Here is a 23,649-nt window from a genome sequence, read left to right as displayed (position 1 = left end):
AAGCGCAGTTAATGTGGCGCGAAAGATTTAGTTCGTCTTTTCTTATTTTTTTTTATGGATTTCATAGTCACTGCTACTTTGAGAAACGAAGAGTATGGTAAGCCCCAGGCATCGGTTCGTAGCCAATGGGAGTGAGGCTTTAGCCGATAGAAGAACACCCAATAACCAATCACGAGGAAAGGAATGTGAACAGCCACACCCTGCCGCGCTTCTTAAGATGTAAGTGACCATAATAGATTCCACAGATAGCAGATAGCTTATCAAGTGTTTAGAGAGGAAAGCTTCGAGGTTTACAGCTCGATACCTTTCTTTCTTTCTCTTTTTTTTTTTTTTTTTTTCTTCTTAAAGTTAGGACCTCTTCTGAAGTGTGCGGGTAGCCAGAACTCTAAAATTTCTTCTAAGGCACAAAATTGTAGACTAACTTGACAGAGGTGCAAAAGAAAGCTTTTGAACTTTTATTTTTTTAATTAAAGTACTTCTTTACTTTTTAGAATGATGAGAACTGGAATTTCGTCAGCACGCGGCGCTAGCGCGAGCTACGAACGCATAATGTTACCATCGACTTGCGTCAACACAACCTTACATGAGCGTATCCCGGAGGACCTGGCTGAAAGAATGCTACCACCGAGATGCATTCTTTCTAACGGCGGAATCAATTTATCGATCCATCGAGAGTTCCCGCGCTTTCTCGCACCGGCGAGAGGAAGCTCTTTTGGGACGCGCTTGGCAACTCGAGCTCCTGGTCAGTTCGCCACAAGAAAAAAGGTGTGAAAAAAAAAAAAAAACGTTACACACACACAAAAAAAAGAGAGAAATAGTAGCATTACAGGCATAAAGAAAATGAAAGACGTTTACTGAACTCTTTTAATGCGAAATTAGAGCGCAGCTCTTGAGGAGGAGGAGGAAGGGAGGGTGCGGAAGGGAGGGTATGCCCCTCCGTTCCGTACCCTTCCCTCCCCCTCCTTAACCCGGTAAACTTAGCGAGGGAAATTCCCCGCTAGATTTAGCGGGAAAATTGACGTCACGTGACCTCAACACCAATTCAGTTTCCCCGCTGAATTTAGCGGGGAAAATGACGTCAAATGACTTCGTGTCACGTAACCTATGAACAAATTCAATTTCTCCGCTAGATTTAGCGGGAAAACTGACGTCACGTGACCTCAACACCAATTCAATTTCCTGCTAAATTTGGCGGGGCGGTTACGCCGACGGTGACGTTGCGAAACGCGGAAACGGGAGCCTAAAGGCCCGTTGACATTCTTGCGACCGAGTAAGACCGAGAGATACCAGACCGGTTTTTAAGCCTCTTGCGATCTCTTAGGACCAGCTCCGCTGAAGCGCATCCGGTCCTATGAAGTCGCCAAAGGCTTAAAAACCGGTCTGGTCTCTCTCGGTCTTACTCGGTCGCAAGAATGTCAACGGGCCTTAAGAGCTACGCTCTGAAACAAAACACAAATAGTGTTACCCGCAAAAAAAACAAAACAACAACAACAAAAAACAGGGGGTTTATTGTCTTGCAGAGTGACTGCGTTGCTCTGCACATTAAAAAAATAAAGTCTGTAAGTTCTCTTTTCTGCAGAACACGGTGGAAGCCAATCAGGGCGAACATTAGAAAGACTTTAGCGATTGACGATGCACGAAATACGATTAGGTCCACAAAATGCGATGTGAGCGCAGTGACACTGAGCGAATGAAACGCCACTGTGATTGTCCCTGCGAGCATCGCATTTTTTATGGTCCAATTATATTCAGAGCTTCGGCATTCGCTGAAGCCCTTCTACTGTTCGTCGTGATTGACTACCTGTCTCCTTGAACTCCACAAAAGTGAATTCTCAAACGTTTTTTTTTTTCCTTTTTTTACAGCGTGCACTCAAAAAAGTTTGGCTCGTCTACTTCCTCGCAAAACATGCACAGAACGAATCACTGTGATCTACACTCCAGAAAATCCAGTGCATCTACACCCCTGCAAAGCAGCTGGAAGAGCCAATCGCTGCATTCTGCGGAGGGAGCTTGAAGAATGACACAGTTGAAAAGTCGTTCCCAACAGAAAGCGGTCTGCGCTGTGACAGAGAGCAAGAAGTAAACACGTCAAACGCCCGGCTCAATGTGACAACACAGTTCGTATTTTTTTTTTTTAATTTTTATGTCGACACATTTTTTGCATCATCGTTCGCCGAGCCCTCTTCACAAATCGCAGCGATTGGTTCCCCAAATGCCCTGCAAAAAAGTAGACGCTCCAGGTTTTTTTAGAGTGTACACTCAAAAAAATTGGCCGGTGCATATATATAGGTCTATGCTGCATAAATTTCAGTAGAACTACATGTGAGCGGCACAAGAAATGAGAAAGGGGGGGGGGGGGGGTTAACGCTTCGCCGAGTCACGCTTGAGAGTCGCGTGAACTGCTCGTACCACAGAGGACGCGAGCTTGGCCGCTGTGCAGAGTGACCGGCGAAGATTGTGGACTCACGGCTACCGGAGCGGCGTCTTGCGAGCTAACGAGCAAGCCAGGGGATAAGAAATTGCTGCAGAAACCACCATTGTTGGTGGCCTCCGAATTGCGATAGCATTCGTCTAAGACGACATCAAATACGACGTCTAGGACAACTTCAAGCGCGATCTCAAGTACGACTTCTATGACAACCTCAAAGACAACGTCTACAACGACCTGTAGGGCGATCTTAAGGACGTCGTGAAAGACGTCGAGGATGGTATCCTAGAGGACGACGTAAAAGACGACGTTTGAGACCACGTCTAAGACAACCTCTGGGACGACTTTTAGGACGTCCTCAAGAACGACCTTTAAAGGTGACTTCTAGGATAACGTCGATGACTACATCCTAGAGGGCAATGTCAAATACGACCTCAAGGCCTCTAGGACGACCTCAAGGACGACGTCTATACTCCGTGTCACTAGTTGCCTGCAGTACAGGCGAGGGCAACGCCAAGCGAAGGGAGAAAGGGCAAGCACTAGAAAGGTTGGGGGGTGGAGAAAAATCTCGTCTCCTTTCTAAGGTTCCTAGTGCTCCCTCTTTATCCGTTCGCTTTCCCTTGCCCTCCTCTCCCCTCCCGCCTTCGTAGTGCTCGCCCTTTCTCTCTTCGCCTGTCGTTGCCTTCTAATGCACTGCACACTAGTGACACGGAGTATAAGATGCCGCCGAGTACGACATCCCAGAGAACGCCGTCCTCGAAAACGAAGTCCTAGAGGACGACGTCAAGGAGGACGTCTAGGACGGCCTGAAGGACGACCTCTATGACGACGCCGAGGTCGTCGGGTCTTTCGAAGATGGTGCGAATGTGAAGGAGTGTGAGAATCCAGAAAGTTTGAGAAATCCAGGGTAGCTCAAGAATGCTATCGGATTAAAAGGACGCACGTGCGCACTGCAGGGTTCTCGGCAGCAGGCACAGCGCGCCGTCAGGGAGCGCAGCGATGCAAATCGGTCGGCGCTTCATTGTTCTTGCGCTCTGATTCACGTCACTTCAGTGACCAAGTTTTCGTGACATCGGCCTACCACCTTTGTACCCTCTTCCAAACGTAGTTTTATGTCAAATATGCGAGTTAACTTTCCTGCAGACCACCAAACGACCAATCACGGCGAGCAATAGAAGGATCATAGCGAATAACGAAGCTCAGATAATGATTAGACAAAAAAAATAAAAAAGAAGATATGTGGGCAGGAATAATGTGCATGACTTTTCACACGCGCATTCTCATTGCGCAGGTGACACATTTAACCTCTAATTGTATTCGCTTGGTGATTCGCCGGGATGCTTCAATTTCTCGCCGTGATTTAATGTCTCGGTGTTCTGCGGGAAAATGAACTCGGAGACTTTGTTTAGTAAAACAGGGCTGGGCAGCATCGCGATACAAATGTATCGCTATAGTACCCTAGAGATACTTTCGAGTATCTGTATCTCTGTATCGCGATACATTTGAAAAAAATATGTTTGTATCTCAGCAGTGAAATACACTTACAATGTATCGCTTGTATCGCGATACTTTGCCAGACTTAGATATTTAATTACATCTGTTGCCCTTTTTAAGATAAACTTCAAATATATAAGCACCTGTTTGGTGCAACTTGATTCGGAATTTATAATATGAACCTGCCTTTTAGCATGCTTCATCTCAGTCACCAACATAAAAAAAAAAATCGTGGTTTAAGGAAGGTTAGTTTGAAGAATAACAAAATCAGATCCTCTCACAAAGTCAGCTCTTTCCAATTTAGCAGAGCAACTGTAATGTAGTTGAGTGAAAAAAAGTACAGGTATGTTGTCCAATCTCCTCACGCTATGGGTGACTCAGACGCATATAAGACGACAGTATGAGATGCACCCTCACGGCAAAACAGGGTTCATTTCGGGCAGACGCCTTTTGTCAAGCATGGTAGGCAGTCTTTACCGTTCTGTAACTATGTAGTTCAACAGGGATGACGTGCTTTTTTTTTCTTTTTAACGGAATTAATGATAAATAGAAAGTTCGAGGTAAGGGGTAGTGCATAGAATGGCACAAAACGAGGAGCTCAAGCATTAAATATCATTTGCATTCGCCACGAATCACCTTCCCAGCGTATCACCGTTCGGGAAAACACGTATTTCTTTAAGTATCTGCATCTGTAATCCGGAATACTTTTCCGCCGTTTTTTCAGAAGTATCTCAGGGATATCCCGTTGCATAAAAGACAAATGTATCACAGTATATGTATTTTGGGCCTTAAAACATGTATCTCAGTATTTATATTCCCGAATACTTTTTGAAGTATTTCTGCCCAGCCCTCCGCATAGTGGTGCTGGGACATCGCTATACACTCGGGCAATGCTACATCGCATTTCAGCGTAAAATTTTCGTATCCCCGTTGCTTGGCGAGGCATCGGAATGCCCGCGATATCTGTCCCAATCAGAATAAGTTATCTTTTGGGCGGGTTAACGTATACATCGTAACACCTTGCGTAACAGATATGTATGAATGGTGTCATGGAGGCACGTGGCATGCGCAAGTTTTGAAAGAGGAAGGAAACATTTATGCTTCCTTACTGACTTTTGATGGTGGCCAAATTAAAAAAAAAGGGTCCGGGTTAACTGCGCGCTCTGTAGCTCCAAAGTTCAATTCGTGGATATCCGTCGTTGGTTCCGAGAAGACAGGCTAAACAACGGACGATGATGTACACTCTAAAACATGCCTGAGTGCCTGCTTTCTCGCAGAACACGCGATGGATTAATCACTGCTATGAGAACACACACACTAAGAAGAACACGGAGGCAGTCAATACCATCGGAAAATAGAAGTATATTAGCCAAACGGTAAAATTAGTATGCAATTAGACAGAGAAGAAAAACGGCATGTGCAGTTGTGGAAATAAGGAGATGTTTTGCCTTTTCGCTGTTCCGCGGAAAAAAGTAACTCACAGACGTTTCTTAGAGCGTACTCATCCGTGTTGCAGAGTTGCCACTCCGGAGTTGAGATGATTTCGGAATCATTTCGCCCTTCCGCGAAACCGAAATGGAATGGGAATGGAATGGCGGCAGCACTGGGAGGAATTGAATGGGAATGAATATGTTAGCTCTGGTCGATGTGGTCAAAAGGGGCTTTTGAAACAGGATCATTGCACTTTGGGTAGCTGACTTCTTGGACGTATCTGACCGGCTCATGTTCCTTCGAGGATGGTAGCGGTACCCCAAGTGAAACGACCGAAGCTGTAGAGTTGTAGGCGGACAAGGTCTCGTTCATGGCGACGCGAGACGCGTCAATGCGGCTATTGAGACCATTTGCAGTTACAGCACCAACCGTATAACCACCAGGCAGGGACAATGCCACGCCGCCCGTGTTTCTTTGATGCGTGACTCCTCACTTGTACCTCCTTGAAGTGGAGGATATGTACGGTGCATTGCGAGTACAATGGGTGGTTTGAAGTTCTGCCGTCTATTACGAGGTTACGCTTCGCCGCGCGATCGATATCTGAAGTACCACCATATCGACTGCCACTAGCGCAACGTGCGACCACCGTTTGGCTTAGTAGAATCAACACTTGCGGGACCCGTTTTGCATATTTTTGCAGTTGTCTATGTGTTTGATAACGTCAGCTTTATGCTGACAGTGTTTCCGGCAATTTAATCTGGCTTTCAAGCGCCATGTTTCACGGTTGGGGATTAGAGGAATGAAATGGAACGGTTCAGCCATTCCGCGAGTGGGGATGAGTGTTTTCGTTTCTGGGAGCTCAAAGGAATGGAATTATCGGAAAAACCTAGTTCCCTGGAATAGAGTTGGAATGGAAGAAGGGTGCTCATACCGCAACATTGGCTGCTCGTTCTAATCTTTGGACCTCATATCTGAAGTAAGAAAAACTTTAATCCAAACTATATTTGTGCTCGAACACAACGTATATACCGAGCGCTTGCGGTCAATAATCTTAATCTTCCTCTCATTTAACGGGAATAATATGCAAATCTTAACGGCGTTAAGTTGATTATGGTGAGGAGGCATACACATACACCGCCCCAACCTTTATCGATACGCTCGGCTAATCTCATTACGACAAAGAAGTGTGACCCATATTCGCCGCCCGACGTATTCAATGACCGCAGCAAACTCGTGTCGCGTTTTGAGTGGGAGAAAAGAGAAAAGAAAGGTGGCCGTCTAACCAGTGTCCAAGGTTTCTTTTGTCGGCACGGTTTTTTGGTTACGGCCCGTTCGCCCCTAAGCTGACAGTGCGGTGAGAGCTACGCGCTTGCCCGAACAATCACCAGCCACCTTTTCGATCAGCTGGCCCCGCTCTCTGCGCGTGGGTATTGGGCGGGAGTGCGGTCACGTGGGGAAAGGTAGACGCGCGAATGCTCCAACGAGCGCGTAGCTCCCACCGCACTGTTGGCTTAGGGGTGAACGCGGTATACGCTAGACGCTGTTCTGAATCGTGACGGCGGAGAGTTCTTTCGAGCGAAACGCTAGGGACGAACGGCCTGGGTAATTTGCGGGCAGCAGTAAAAAAGTATTCGAGCTTCGCCGAGTTTTATCTCGTGTCATATTTTGTAAAGTGAAATGTTTTCTTTTTGTTGTCATTATTTATGGGTGAGTCAGCGGAGAAAAGAAAAAGGATTAAAGAGGAAGCAGTTGTGAAAGAGCTGTGGCTGGAAAGGCAGTTGCCACTTTACCCATATTCGAGACTTTCGTCTCACGCTTTTCTGTGCACACTAGAAGTGAAAGCGTTCACAAAGCAACGGTGTATTTGCCGAATACAGTCATGTCTGGTTAATGTGGACCCCTTTATTACGGATTCTATGTAGAAAAACAATATTGGGGACAAACAGGGTAAATACATGCAGTTTTGTCCCAATCATGGCACGATTCTCCCCCCCCCCCCCCCCCTTCTTAAGCCTCTCAAGGTCAGCTTTTTTTAATGAAAGAAATCGATTGACACCAGGCCAAAGCTTTAGTTATTGGTGACATAGCAAATATTGGGTCAATAAAATAGATCTGGGCAATGTTTCGGCCGTAACGTCATCTCTCAGGAGTCCTCGTAAAGTGTGTACTCACTGACGCGGGGCCCGGTGAGGATCTTATGAAACCTCAGCAAACAATGGAGACTGCGGTACTATATAAGAACGCCAAAGAACAAATCCCGAGGAAAGAATTCGCGAAAACAAGAATAGCCACGGCTTGCGTTTCTTAACATGTAAGCTACCGCCGATGCTTTAGTAGGGAAAAAGACGCCCGCCCATTTTCGCCACTCAGGTTGCATCCGCGTTAGAGGATATTTCATTGGTCGAAATTATTAAAGCGAGACCATGGTTTGGTGTTCTGGGCGATGATGGGCAGCTCAGAGACGCCGTGGGAGCGAGTTGGGCTGACGATAAGACTAAACATAGTTTAGGCCTGAAAAACAAACAGACAGACGAACTCTGTCTGCGCTGTGTCACTCAGCCTGACGTTTCACGTGCTTACATCATGCTCGGTGTCACATCCCAAACAGTTTTTCTTAGGTCTAAGCATATTTTCAGCGTCCTCGTGCGTGGGGATTGGAACTGGAAAGACGCTCGTGGAAAAGTAGAAGCGCCTGATATCCCGCGATATAGATTACCGAGAGACGCTGCAGAACCTAGGGATGCCGGGTTCCATCCCCGCCCGCTTCGATCTGGATGAGCGTGAGCCGGCGTGCGATCGTGTTTACCGTGTTAGCCGCCTCGGTGACTCCCGGGCAAAGCGCCGGCTTATACGTAGCCGGCGGGATCGATTCTCGGTCGAGGTGCCGGCGAGCTGACGGAGGCTTACTGCGGAGAAGGCGCCGTGTAATCGAGCTTTCGATTGCACGTCGAACGAGGAGCTCGAAACTAAAGCTCAGTCCTCCGCCGGAGCGTGCCAGATGCCCTTCGTTGGCCGGGCACTTCAAATCTCCCAATCTGGCTTTCGACCTTCGGTTATCAGGCAAGTTTCACTGCCTTTAAATTGTTCGTCTATGGCGAAGACACGAGAGCAGGGCATGAGACACCCCCTGAGATAGACGACCATTCCCCTTTCCGCAACAACGTTGCGAAAAAAAGAAAACGCTATATTAATCCGGAAAAATTACTAGAAACTGCTAAATTTAGGGCGGAGGCAAAGAATGACCAATTTTAAGATTATGTTTTGATATTTGCCCATACGAACTTGGTTCGTCCCAAAATACACCAGTTTCGTCGCAAAGGTTATTCTCACTGACAAGAATGCCGTCTAGAATAAGCAAAAATAACGACCCGACGACTTTTTCGAACGACAAATGTACACTGGAGAACATCTTAGACCGTCAGAAAACAAGCTAGCGTGACTTGCAAACCGCAATAAATCCCGCTAACCGCAATAAAGAAAAATCCCAAAATAAAAAAAAAGAGTTACATTTACCAGGAAAACCACTGAGTTGCCACGATTAGTCTACATCCTGCATCGGTGCCGCAAAGTGTAGGGCGATGTACTTCCGTCAGTATCTAAATACCGGAACGACACTGCCCTCCACTTTTCTGCACCGGTGCGGGAGGTGCAGGTAAAATCGAAAGAAAGCCTACAGTAGACCAATAGACCCGGCACTATCCCACACCGCCTGGTCATAGTTACAGAAAGGAAGAGGGGAAGGAAAGTGGCGCGTAGAAAGAAATCATACATTTTGTTTCTAGGCTAGGTGGCGCAAGTTACCACCCGTTATGAAGGGTACAGCCGTTAGCATCCATCCATCCATCTATTGAGTTTAGGAAGCGCATGGGCGCGGCGAGACGGGAGCATCACTCGGCAGCCATTTAGGTCGCAGCATGAACCGACGCGAACGCTGAATAGCGAATCTCAAAGTAAGAAGTGTAATCGTAGTGTAAGAAGTAGAAGTAAGTAAGCAAGAAGTGTAATCTTGACCTGTCTCTGACTATGGGATCAACCAGGGGAGGGACTACTTTCTTATTACTTTTTCAGACTTCCCGGGAACAGCTTCCGAACTACCGAAGAATATATCACGGTCATCAATTTAAAAAAGAAAGAAAACAAGAAAGAACAATAAAGAACAAAAAACTATAGGAAGGAGAGAACCCCACTAACCGCGAGTTAATTTAAACGACAGCCGCTGATTTCCGGGCTCGCTTTTTTGCCTATGCGGAGCGCAAGTTCGACGTCAAAACGCCCAGCACTGATTGGCTCCGTTTTAAGGATAGTGGTCTATTCCTCGAGGCAGCTTGCTTCGAGCTCTACCCACTATCCTTCAATCAGACGCAATCAGAGCTCGGCGTTCTGACTTCATCACAAGCCCTGCAAAAGGAGCAGACGAACTTGCGCTCCGGATTTTTTTTTTCGTCTTATTTCTTTTCAAGTTGTTTTTCGTAAGCAATCTTTTGATCGCTTTTTAGCCTTTTCATTTATTTTCGATTCAGTCGGCCAGGCTGCGCGGGAGCAGACTGAGGTACTTATTTTCGTTCGTTTACCTCTTTTCAAGTATATATAAACGGATGCGGCACAATTTAACCTGCCGAGAGAGAGCATGCGGTGAAGTTCATCCATGGGGATGGCGATCCACGTGGCGTCCACACCGCACGAATCGAGCGTCGAATCGGCGGAAAGAACGAAACCTGCGCGAGAGGGGTTCGCACGGCGCGGACGACGCTATCAACGAAGCAACGAGGTTGAACGAACGCTTTGGGGCCGAGATGCCCCAAAGCTCACGTGGAGGCAGACAGGTAAGCCACTTGCGCGGTCTCATTCCGGAAAGGAACTGGTTTGCTCTCTGAAACGGCGATCGCGGAGACCGTTCTCAATCCCCCCCGCCGGTTTGCTGACCCCGTTTCCGCCACCGGCGTCTGCATGCACGGTGCGCTCTGAAAACGACGGAAACGACTTTCGCTCGCGTGTGCCGAGCGCTCACGTGCGGTCGGCGCCGGTAAACAGCGTCTTCCGCAAGTTGGCTTTGCCGCGACTGACTCGCGCCGCTCTGTTGGTGGGTGGCGTGCTGTCGAAATCGAGCGATGTTTATTTGGTTGGGGTTCGCGTGTTGAGAGCGCCGTCCAGCCTTCTCTCTGCCGTGCACGTTGCGTCCAAACGCCCGGATCCTCCTTGACAGAGCGCGGCCGACACTAGGATCTGATGAAGGCAATTAAGCCACCTAAAACGTGCATCATCATTCCAGACTTCCCTGGAACAGCTTCCAGGGAAGAGAGCACTTTTTTTCGGTGCGTGTTTAGTTTAGCCGGCAGTGGTTTTCATCGACTAAACTACACTCTAACGCTGAAAAAAGGGCCAATCTCTCCGATCTATGAAATCAGCTCAGCGAATGATGAGGCGGTACATCCGTTTAGACCTAAAAATGAAGTCTGCGCTGTGGCACTGCGCAATGCAAAGGGTCATGATTACATTGCGTAATGCCACAGTTCAGATTTAATTTTGAGGTTTGAACAGATGTCCCGCCTCATGATTTGCTGAGCTGATTCGGAGACCGCCGAGATTGGCTCTTCGAGTGTTTTGCGGGTAAGTAGACGCGCAGGTATTTTTAAGACAGTAATCATGACGAGTGTACGCACTTCATTATCAAAACGTGCGTAGTTTAAGGACTAGAGAAGACGAATTTTTTTCTAAGGCAATATAAAACACGTATACGATAATATGCCTAACCGAAACTTGGCTCACCGAGGGAATTTTTAGTTCTAATTACATTCCGCCCAAATATGATGATTTTAAACGTGATCGAGATTATGAAAAAGCCGGAAAGGGCTTGGGGCTAGGCGTATTGATTTCTGCAGATGGGAGTCTGAAAGTTAATAGGAGGACTGATCTTGAGTATTATCCTGAGAGTTTGTATATTGAAGTAATGCCTACCAACGGTAGCGACTTTTTATCGGTAATTACTACTTTCTACCGATGTTTGATTACATTGCTTCGTATGAAAATATTAACTTTCTGGAAAAAAGAATTGACTCGTCACTTCTGAAAATTTCGAGTGCATACGTATGGCGATTTTAAACTCCTTGGGCATACGATTGGGAGTCGGGCAGTTTCTTTGTTAGTAAGAGGAACAAAATAATAAAGTTACTTTGTTCGTTGGACTTCGTTCATTTCAATTTTTCTTTAAGAACGTAATAATTTTCGCAATCGCTGTGGCAACATACTCGACCTCGCTCTGGTCACCTCGGTTGGTCTCGCAGAAGTGCCGCTATCGATTACAGCGATGCTGTTTATTGCTATACTTCGTCTCACCCTAGCATAGACTAACCGCGAAGGCTGGGCTAGCGCGAGCGGCCAGCCTTCACTGGCTTGACCAGAGCTCTTGCTGACGAGCGCTCGTGCAGCCGCCCCAGCTTCATTCAAAGCGACTAGCTCGCGCTTTTAGCTGGCTAACAATAGTCCATACTAAAGTGAGACGAAGTATCGGGTTCCGTGCATTTTTATTGTGCAGTTACTAGAAACTCTACGCTCGCACCGCCACACGCGCCGCAAGCGCACGCCTTCCCCGTATAAAAGATTTGAAGTAAATAACCAAAATAAAGTGTTGACGAACGCGCGTGGAAGATGCCATTTGTTTTAGGCTTTTGCTTTGGAACAGTCACTGCTGCAGGCGCCGGCACGTGCGGCGCTTGGAACACCATCCCCTGCATTCTCCTTGTTGCTTGGGTAATCTATACTCTGTTTCATACTTAGCGTGCAACGCTGTCAAAGCTACTGGCGCGAGCGCGTGGCTTCATTTATGATATTGTTTGCGCGAGACCGCGTGCGAATGATCAACGAGATCAAGCCACACGCTCGCGCCAGTAGCTTTGACAGCGTTGCACACTAAGTATGAAACAGAGTATAGCAATAGGTTTATTGAGTAGATTAGCTATCAATAGGCACCATTTTCAAGATCAGTAGACTCTCTCAGGCAGATAATGAAGATTTCTCAAACATTTGCCGCTGTGCGACCTGCGTCGGCCATGTCTACGCTCGAACCACCCCCAATTTGTCGTCGTTCCAAGCGCTTACGTGCCTAGTTTCCTTTCCTTCCGCTCTCCCGTCACGCGTGTCTACTTTCCGCCGGGTGGCGGTCCCGTCGCTCGTGTCTAGTTTTCTTCGGCTCCTTGGGGCGGGTCTGTGTCGTCTGCTAAAAGAGATTCTCTGGTCACTTACATTCACAGAGTGGAATGCATGGCTCTCGATTTTTCTTTTTGTTCCCACTTGACAAGCGCATTTTTCATTCACAATTATGGTTTTCTTACTCAAACGGTGATTACTATTCCTTATACCAGTATCTTCGGGACTATGACTGGAGCAGTGTCTTGGATGATCAGAGCATTCAATCATCAACTTTCTACTATTTTTCAGTAAAGGATGGAAGTGTTCCACCGAAAAATTTATCTCGTAAAAGTGACTATCCCCCATGGTTTTCGAAGGAACTAAGACATTGCTTAAGGCGCAAACTACGTTATCATCGTCTCTACAAAAAAACTTGACATTCCGATTGATACACAAGATATAGTCAATTTCGTGTTCTGGCGAAACGATTGTATCGGCAAGATAGCAACATCACGTTGACATTGCGAAAAGCTCATTGAGCACGCAGCCGCAATGTATGTGGCAACCTATCAAAGAAAGCAACAAAGAGAATGTCACCTATAGATCACATTGCGAGATAACGAGGACTACGTCAGTGACTCAGTAGAGGTACCGTAGCTAATATTTTTGCGAGCCATTTTAGTGCCTGGTTTAGTACGAATGATGGCCCATCGCCAAGCTGGATTATAAACTGCATAAATTTTCTTACTCTAATTAGTGCATCTGAAGTTTCCAAAGCAAATAAAAAATTTAAACCAAAGTTATCTACGGGAGCGGATGGCATTCCAAGTTTTATAGTAAAAGGTTGTGCTGAAATACTTTGTCCAGCTTTGGTCTATATATGTAAGTTATCACTCGAATCTGTAACATTTCCTGCCGCTTGGAAGTGCTCTGTTGTCGTTCCATCAGATAATTCTGGCGATCGATCCTTGGTTAACAAGTATCGACCTCCGTAGTTTGTCGAAAGTATGTGAAATTGTTCTGCACACCCCCTCTATGCATATTTTTTTCCGGAAGATTATTCCTGAACAACACGCGGTTCCATGAAAGGCCGCTCTGCAGAAACAAGCGGATGTAATGTACTTTGATATGGGTGGTGCACGAAAGCTCCGGATGTCAAAAGCCCCGTGTCAAATGTCCCGCGGCCAATGCCCCGTCATTTTTGCCTAGTTTTCAAAAGCATCAGTTTCTAAAGCCTTAGTTTTTGTCCGGCTTTCAAAAGCGCCTTTAGGCCCATGACACGAATGCCCGTGTCAGGTAACCGAGACCTAAAATCTGCTTTAAATAGTTTTTTTTTAATTTTTTTGTTATTTACGATATTGAAATAATAATTGTACTGTTTATGATGGATAATCTTCTCTTTATATCTCCGGTGTTATATTTTATATAGACTGTTGTTTAAGGTTCTCAATGCACTGCACATGCAGAAAAAGCCATGTTCTATGTGCACACGGTAGGCATGGCGTGGACACACTTGAGAAAGCTTAGTAAAATAAACTAATTCGCTCCTTTTAAACCACTGAGCGCCATGAACAGCAAAAATAATGTGTGCGACGCTTCTTTCAGTTTAAAATATTTGAAAAATATTAAAAAAAACGTAATTTCAAGTTAATAACAAACGTTTCCTAAAGTTTTTTACAAATATAAAACAAAATGTATTTTAACGAAACCTAGACAGTTGCATTCTACCTATTCTAATGTATATGCATGCCGAATTTGGTTGCGATAAAACAATATTTAAAGGAAAGTATTGTACACGAGCTGTGAAGATGTCCCAAAATTGCACAAAGAAAAACCCCTTTGAATCTTATCCCGTAGATGTGTAGCTATACTCTTTGGCGGTGCGGAAAATAATACATTGTTAATTAATTTCTGTAAGAAATTGAAGCTACAGAAGAAAGACTACGATAGAGAAGAGACGGCTAGGACTATACTTGTCAGCGTAAATGGGATGGCGGGGGAAAGTCGCAATTTGAAGAACCACGCCGATAAAAATGGCTCAAATTCATGACGTTTTGGGTTGTCCGGAGGTCTTCAACTACGTATTTGACCAATTTCGCGATGATAACCGGCACTACTTATTTTTATACATGAAATATAACGATTCAAGAATAATAAAATATCATAAAACTCAAAATCAACTTTTTTTTTCTGCAAAATATTGCCTTTTTTTTTACCCGGACCTTCCCTTAAATAAGGGAAAGTAAGTATACACGCGACCTTGTGTAACGTAATCATGCCGCGTCCGGAATTCAAGTAAGAAGTAACTGGATAGAAATTTCCGTTCTTCAGGCGTGCGCTAAACCATAGCCGCATCTCTGACAAAGCCTGGTAGATCGCCGCAAGACGCGGCCGCCGAAAGTGAAAAGGCAGACAACGGATGAGAGGAGAGTCATGTGACGGGCGCTCCACTGCGGCGAGACGGCGAAACAAACTTCTCTCGAGCCATGGAATGTCCGCTCGTACTCCTGGCGTTCCGCGCGCTACCGATCTTTTCTCGTCGGGTTTGAAAACCATATTTCAGGTCCTCGTCGCTGCAAAAGCTGTGCGCTGAATACCAGGTTCCCCTAGAAATGCTCTCTGCTACCACATCCTCGCGCTCCAAATCTGCGACCTGGCACTCTATGGCCGTCGTCGAACTGCCAAGCTTTTGTGAGCATAGAGAAGGCTGTGGCTAAACACATTCCCATCTTGCGACGTGAATGAAGTGAAAACAAGTAGAAAATGTCGGTCACATGGCAAAACATTCGAAGTGACGGCTTTTATTGAATAAGCATTGAACCAAAGCTTTCATCGACTCCGAATCACGCGCTGATTCACAAGACGAATTGGGTTCTGTCAAAACTCAAATCTACTAACATGCAGCTCGTGGCACCATACTTATCACAGCACCACACACAAGTTCCATTCTTCTTACGTCGTTCTTAAATATATATATTTGTGTCCATATAGGTAGATAATGTCAAATTTTGCGTGTGAATTCCTATACATGACAGCGGAGTGCATTGCTGGTGATGCAGATATATGCAATTGGCCACTTGTACGTCATTCTGTGTTTAGAAAATTTTATTTACAACAGTGGTGTCATGCCCATAACAAAACCAAAACCCGAGAACGCGCTTCTAAGTTTTTCGGCGGTTCAAGTTTCCCTTATGCATAGCTTCCAAGAGCACTGGCGGTTATTTCAACTTACTGGTTTCTTCGAACTACAAATTCTGCGGTGTGCAACGATCACGGTGAACCGAACGCTCGCGGCGCATAAAATACTGACATGGCGGCGAATGACGTCCCATGAAAGTTATGCATTTTGTTGTTCCTTTCACTTAAAAGAGCCTTTGTAGACCCTCAACAGACTAGGTTAAGACATGGAACGATGATCGGTGAAGTGCGAAAATTGTGGGACGGGGACAGTGAGGACGGGACAATTGAACTCGGGGTTTTTGAAACGTGGGGTTAATGACGCGGGGGGATTCTGCACGCGGGACGATCGTGCCACAGCCCTAATTGATATGACCAAAGCTTTGACTACCGTTGAGTAAAATTTCTAGTTGCGGTCTGCCCACTAAGTACTATCGTCTGTCTGAAAGCTACCTATCTTATCGAATGAACTTTGTCCAAATATCAGGTCGAATTATCTGCTCTTTATTTTTTTTTTTATCAAGCTCTGTTGTTCCCCATGGCCTCGGTCCTTTACTCTTTTTAAATTTTGTGAAACTGAAGCGGTTCTGAGTTTAAGAAAACACACCTAAATGGTCTACATCTGGCCTCCAGGATCGCGAATATCGAGATTATTTATTTAATTTGGTGCACGGTGGCTGCAGAAATTAATTCTGAAAGCAGCGCAGAAGCGCCTCCTTCCCGGGGCGTGACGTCATACTGGGAGTTTTCGGAATCTGCGCTCTCACGCACCTTCAGCGCACTCTCGCTATTTTCAAAAAGGTCGAACTTCAGGACTAGCGTCAGTGCCGCGAGGAATATACCTTGTGGGGACCCTCTCCGTGGCTCCTCCGCCCTCCGTGACCTTGCCGCTCCCTGCCGCCGTACTGTCGGGCGCTCCTTCGTTCCCCGTGACCTTCCCGTTTCCTGTCGCCGCCCTGTCGCGGAACGTCCGAGCTCTCCGGGAGGAACGGGGCAAGCGCCCCCTCACCCAGCGCTGACGTCGGAGGGTCGGCTCGCAGCAAGGTTCCCGATTGGACGGTCGGCGGGTCAAGGACTTGGGAAGGTCTTAAGAGGGGAACGGAGACAAAGGAAGAGGGCTTGGGCTGCCGACTTCACAAGGGACCGGTCATGGAGGCGAGCTCGGATGACGCTGGACGCTGGCGCGGGATTTGGCGGGAGACGGACGCAGGCGCGGGGAAAGTGCGGGCAAGGCGTTGAGTGTCGGACTCGACGAACGGACCGGACGGCGACCCTGGACGACAACGTCCCCATGACGCGGTGTGGACGACCACCGCTGGGACTCGGAGAAGCTGCTATGGCAGCGGACTCTCCCCCGGCCTCGCTGATGACCGTCCCCCGATCCCGAAACCCCCCAAGGCAATAAGTGAGTGAATAAACCCTTTTGCCGAGAGCGAAGTATTGCAGTGTCATATTCATCCGGAGACAGGGTCTGTGGGAATCGGAGCTGGAAGATGCCCGCAACCTATACTCTGTTTCACCTTATGATGTACCGCAGGAAAGGCTACAAGCGCGAGCTCCTTGCTCTAGGGCACATCTCGGCGGCACAAGCCCTCGTGACTTAAGGGCGGCTGCCAACGCCACGAGCTCGCGGTTCTAGCCTTCGCTGCGGTACAACATAAGGTGAAACGAAGTATAGCAAGCGTGCAGTTACACGCGTTGCCCACGCGAGCGACACGTGCTTGGCGACCCAAAGTACCTTGTATGACGTCACGGTGGTCGGATGTTTTTGGTGCTTTGTCGCGTCTAGTTACATTTCCGGCAAAAACGAACGTGATATTTAGATTCACGGGATAAAAATACTTCAGAATTCACCTCTAACTCGCTTTTCTTTTTTTAAGAAGTGTTTCAGCTTCCCTTTAAGCACACGCAGTTGTTATTTGCTGATAATATTAAGTTTTTATGGTGGTCAAAGTGGTTTAAAATTTGTGAATATCTTCCGCGTGATATTAATTATATTTCGGTGTGGTGTCTCTCAATGGCCTATTATTAGACGAGTCAGAGACGAAAGTTATGCATTTTTCGAAAAAGCGTGGAAGTCTGAATTTTCCATATACAGGGTGTCACAAAAGAAAATTTACACGGTCTTTTTTCCCGCAAAAATAAACTAGGCATCGCCGAACGCTCATTCTCCGCCCAAAGGTAGCGCTAGAGGTCACAACCAGATGCCAAAGTTTCAGCCCGATCTGATAACTTAATCAAAAGTTATAAGTTATTTTCTGAAAATTTCAATGGAAAAATGGCGGCCGACGGAGTTCTCAAACACATGGGGCTCTATGGCACCAGAAACCGAAAACGAGCAAAAATGGGCTCCATTTTCCCATTGAAATTTTCAGAAAATCACTTATAACTTTTGATTAAGTTATCGGATCGGGCTGAAACTTTGGCATCTAGTTGTGACCTCTATCTCTACCTTTTGGCGGAGAATGAGCGTTCGGCGATACCTAGTTTATTTTTGCGGTAGAAAAGACCGTGTAAGTTTTCTTTTGTGACACCCTGTACATTAGATTCCACCGATATTATTCGTATCGAGGTCATCCGTGATCTGGGTATCTTTATGGGCACTGCGATTAATTTCAATCATCACGTAACTACAATTAGGAATGCTTATTTCAAAGTTCTGAGAGCCATTAGGCGAATAACACGCAGTTTCTCTAAATTATTTTGTTTTTACAGCGGAGCTGTTAATGACCAGGTTCCCCAGGATCGCGTCCATGTATGTCGACATAAACCTGCCTGGACAGCTACCGCCATCTATAAGCGACGGTGGCAAGCACACAACCAGTATGGTTTCCGCCGTCGCTCGTAGATGGCGGCAACCTTTCCAGCTATAATGGAAGAATGTTGGGAGCGTTGGTGGGAATTCATCGTAGGAAACAACGCGAAAAACAGACGACGACAAAGAAGAAGCACACAGTGTATCGAGTACAGCTCCGCTGGTCTTCCTTCTTCACGAGAGTGGAAAGGCTGAACGATTTTGTTTACGTTTGCTTGTGTTGAATATGCCTCAACTGTATGGAAGGAACTATATTGGAGTGACTAATTCGACTGTAATTGAGCGTGTTCAACATAAATTCATTTGTGTATTGTTTGATCGTTATTTTCAACATAATTATTTCTACATCTATGAAAAAAATGTGTGACCTCGCGAAATCGGACACGCTGGACAACAGGAGCACGATCCGTGGAATGATATTTCTGTATAAGATCGTGGAGGGTACACAACTGATTCACCAGCGCTACTAAATCACGTCTACTTGCGCGTTCCTTGGGGGTCTAGTAAACTTTATTACTTGTTTCATCCTTCTGATTTATATCACTCAGCACCCACGACACGCCTTCAATTCACGCATAATCATCTAGAACAGAGTTCTGGAAATTTTGGGCTCGATATTTTTTCATGAAGAGCGTAAATTTTGAAAGTGCGTTGCTACCAATGTTTTGTCCTAATGTTCCATATTTTTATCGTGTCCGAACAATTTGACAACTATCTGGCACTAATACGTGCACCACTAAGGAGGCGTCATGCTGTTTGCGGGTCACTCAAAATAAATAATAATAAATAAATAGCGAATGTGCGAAGACGACGAGTGCCGTCAAGATGCACTTTTGGCATTGCTTGATTGACACTATCCGATTCTCGGCTGCATCCGGACTTCAGACATCCAAGGCTTATTTTGTGCGATTGTGGACACCGCGCCAGCAAGGGGGGAGAGGGGGGATCTAATTTGTCCGCCACGGAGCGAGCCAATAGTGGGTTTCAGTACTGCGTAATACGAGCGAACGCAAGCACTGCGCGTTTGCGTTAGCGTTGCGTGTCTCACACTGCGCGTGCGCGGAACTCCAAACTGCGGTCTTGGACTGGTGCATGGCAACGACGCGCATGCGCAGTGTGGAGAACGCAACGTTGACGCAGACTAAACAGCTATGGCGTTCGCTCCTACTCTACGCGCAACTAAAACTCTCTAATGCGTCACTAGCAGACAACCCGTCTGCTAAAGCGGACGAAGAATGGCGCAGTGTTTATACATAGCCTCCTCTATACTCACAAAGCTTGGCAGTTCGACGACGGAGCCATATATAATGCCCGGTCGCAGATTTAGAGGGCGAAGATCTGGTAGCACAGAGAGCATCAAAGAGCCATTTCTCGGGGAATCTGGACGTCAGCGCATAGCTTTTGAAGCCGCGAGGACCCGAATCACACTTGTTTGCTCGGGAGAGGTGTGTTTCAGCGTCTCGCCGCAGCGGGGCGCCAGCCACGTAGCTCTCCTTTCATCCGTCGTCTGCCGCCCCATCTTTTCCATATCGGCGGCCGCTTCTCGTGGCGATCTGCCAGGCTATGGCACAAGTAAAACTCTCTAATGCATTGTTAGCGGACAACTCGTATGCTAACGCGGTCGTTGAAGAATGGCGCAGTGCGTAAATGTCCGCATACGAGCGTCTCCTGAAAATCATCAATTGGAACATTAATTGGTTCGGGACATCGGTATAGCTGAGTGTGCTAACGCAGCACAGTTCGAAAGGGCTGAAGCTCGCACTGCAGAGCCCCGGGCGATATTGGGTTCAGTTCTAACCTCTGCCCCTTTCGATCTCTATAAGCGTCGTACCGGCCCGCGGTCGTGTATCATATATACGGCGGGATGCAGACACCAGGCTAGCGGTGATACTTGTTACAATTTTCACTTAGAGTCCGAACACCAATTGGGGATCACTAGCTGCCTGTGGTCTGAACATACAAAAACCGCAGTTAACCATGATGTTCGTCTTGCTTGTTACGGGCTTTGCGTTGTGCGCCTTTTTTCTTTTTCACTTTTTTGTACTTGTGTGATGTACATATCTTGATTTTGTCATAGTTTGTTGTATCTCACCTATTTTTGCTGGTAACAATCTTTATCATCTCAGAGTTTTGTTTATGATACGAATACCTTACTTCGGGGGGGGGGGGGGGGGGATGATTACTGTCAATCTACACTGTGGTTCTTTTTCCGACCCTATCCCTATTACACCAATGAGTAACATTAAACTACATTTTGTGGTGAGACCTTGCGTTGTGCATCAATGTGCGATTGTATAAGTGAACTTGTTTTCTCCGAGAATCTCAGGTTATTTTTAAGAGTTACCTCATTTGCCCCCTAGAGTAGATTACATATGCTTCATATATATTTTTTTTTCTTCAAATCTATACATCCGTTTTTTTCTGTTGCATTTGAAATATAACCACCATCTTTTAAAACGCTCTATTGTGGACATTTTATTCTCGAATTATCTGTTTTATGCTAAGTAGTCCTTAGTCTTTCTATTGATTCCGTGCTTTTGTTTTTGTCTTGTGCGTGTTTTGCTTAAATACTAAATGTATGTATATTTATGTATGACCATCAACGCAAGTACGTCGCAGACGAAAGAAAGAAGCGGAAGAGCGGCGTGCATTCTTTCGCATTTAAAACTCATAAGACGTGCTTAAGTTTACCTCGAGCTTTTTTGTGTTTTTTTTTTCTTTTGAACGAGGTAAGTTCGTTCCTTCATTTCTTCTCTGTTAACTTCCACCACCTGCTTGCACCTCTGTGATTAATAGCAGCGCGATACATTGAGAAACCGATTTATTGAGAACCGTCTAAAGTGCCTTAGAAGTGTTAGTTTACATGTTGCAGTTTGCACTTGACGGTCTTTGCAAGCAAAGAATTAGACGCCTGCGCAAAGTATAATAATTTTGTCCGCCCTGTAAAGCGGTTTCACAAAACGCCTTTTCACTTTCGGTATGCCGCATATTCCTAAACAGCGTCCTCCCTATTAGTTCGCATGCAGACGCTTAGTTATCGGCGTCGTTGTTGGTGTTGGTAAAAGGCACAAGATTGGCTATTGCCTTTTGATGACATAACTCAGTAACTTACGACCGTGAACGCATTTGAGCCTCCTAAACACATGCCTACTCTGCGCTTATTTATTTATTTTTTTCAGAGTCGCTTTGGCGGCATTTTTGGGGCCATTTGGGCTGCTGACGGGTCGACTTGCCGATCGCCGACTTGCATCAAGTCTGAACAAAGGCCGGCATACATACAACTGAGTACAAGCCGCTTCTCCTTCAAGCCGGGGTCACACTGCTTATACATCATACACAAGGCAGTCTGCATACAGATTCGAACGGGAGTCACCGTGAGATCGTGCTTCGAATGCCGGATAACAATGAGTTAAAAAAAATACTTGGCACGCGGCATTCGAACCACGGATATTGCTGTGACCCGTGTTTGCAGACTGTTTTTTGTATAATGGTTTGATCGGTACGACTGGCTTTATGTTTGCGGCTACTCTAACTGGCGCTGTCCATCCCGACGCAAAAGAGTTCCAGCGATCTGGAAGACACTGCATGCGCAGGTAGAAGGAGATAGGGCGAAAGTTCATCAACATGGCGCCCGGCAAGATTTCGAGCCGGCAGAACGTCAAGTGAAACCGTCCTTCAATTAGGCAGTCTTTGGACAGGCTTATTGCCTATTAGAGCAAGTGTTTCGCTCCGCACATTCTCAAACCTTGAATGAAAATCACTCTTTATGAATAATATCGCTGATGAAAATTTCAGTGAGGGCAAAACATAGTGCACATACCATTAGCCAAATGTAGCACAACGTTTATCACTGGACCATTTTCCATATATATTTTGAGGTGACTGGCATTGATAATGTTTGTCACATGGTGGGGAGGCTCGTGTGTAGACCAAATTGACGTACCCAAAAGATGAAGTTGAAGGTGATCAGAAGGGCCTTGGCACATTTGGCACCGCAGGTCAGCGCCATGCTGCAAAAAACAAACAAGTGCATCATCACCATGGTGCATCATGAGCGGCCGCTGAACAGAAAAAACAAACAAACCATAAACACTAGCTTGATTATGGTGACGAAGGCCGGAGCCGTGTCGTGAATAGGCGAGGCAAATGCTATGTGTGTGTGACGTTACACGCCGTCATGATGTCGCCTTTATGTCTCGGTTTTACGTGAGCATACAGTTTTGCTTGCCACGGTGTCGCGAGCAAAACGCGATACCGTGGCGTTGCGGAATCACGAGACATCGTGATATCCCGTAACATCAGGACGTCACGTAGCATCATGGTGTTATAGACGTCATAATGCCGCAGTCTTAAGTGACTGTTCTTCGACGGTTTCCTCGTACAATTCGGCCGACAAAACACATTCCGTGCTTAAACTTAAATAAAGGTTCTAAAGCTAGTAGCTAATATGGTTTTTTTCGTCACTCATTCTTAACAGTCTCAAGCATACCTTCGGAGCTGAGGTGGTGCCTCAGCATGCACGTACCTTACAAACTGGGTTATATAACTCTAAAGAAAGGTTTTACTTATCTCCATGAAGACTCAAGTCTAGGCACTTTATAATGCCGTTATTATTAATTAACTGAAGAGAGGGCCTTGTATATATTTTTCTAATAAAGGTGTAACTCACAGCTAGGCATTTCAAAATGTTGCGAAGTATCTGTTTCTAGGTGCTAAAAATAACATCGTGACAGACAGGTAGTTCCGTTGAGACGTGTAAAAAGTTTTTAACTGAGAAGCGATTCCGTCGGCCATTGCGGCGGGATTCATCTGCTCTTTGTCAATTTCGTAGTGTTGTCGGTAACAATGCATAGGCATACTGTTCACCGTCATGGATCCTCACCCACGCCTGCAAGCTAAGGATTAGTATTGTTTTATGCTCGTTTTGCGCATGCACGTGCTTGTCGCCCCGCCGTTCTCTGGTTTCTCGCCGCAACCAACATGGCGGACGTACACTTCAGCTCGAAATTTGGCTTTGAGTGCCGTCAAAGGCACGGGCGCGGGCGGCTGGTTTTTGAGAGCACTTTTTCTGCGCGAGTGCTCGTGCGGGCGAAGGATTCTTCAGGACTATGGATTCGCGTCTTGGCCTTTGCCAGCGCCGAAGCCAACTGGTAAGACGGAGTATGTTCCTCGGCGCCCA

General features: G+C 46.3%; 1 protein-coding gene across 1 annotated transcript in view; it reads right to left on the bottom strand.

Moving 5' to 3' along the window:
- LOC120841385 (CD151 antigen) overlaps positions 1-22,479 on the bottom strand; it is a 58,370-nt gene extending 35,891 nt beyond the window's left edge. Inside the window, exon 1 of the mRNA XM_040212280.2 lies at positions 22,414-22,479. Within this exon, the coding sequence (XP_040068214.1) occupies positions 22,414-22,479 (66 nt within the window). The remainder of the gene's footprint in view (positions 1-22,413) is intronic.
- Between the last annotated feature and the right edge of the window lie 1,170 nt (positions 22,480-23,649).

Source organism: Ixodes scapularis, unplaced genomic scaffold (genome assembly GCF_016920785.2).
Source record: "Ixodes scapularis isolate PalLabHiFi unplaced genomic scaffold, ASM1692078v2 ptg000064l_1__unscaffolded, whole genome shotgun sequence".
Taxonomy (NCBI): domain Eukaryota; kingdom Metazoa; phylum Arthropoda; class Arachnida; order Ixodida; family Ixodidae; genus Ixodes; species Ixodes scapularis.
The sequence above is the reverse complement of the archived record's forward strand: the minus strand, read 5'-3'. Positions and strand labels throughout refer to the sequence as shown.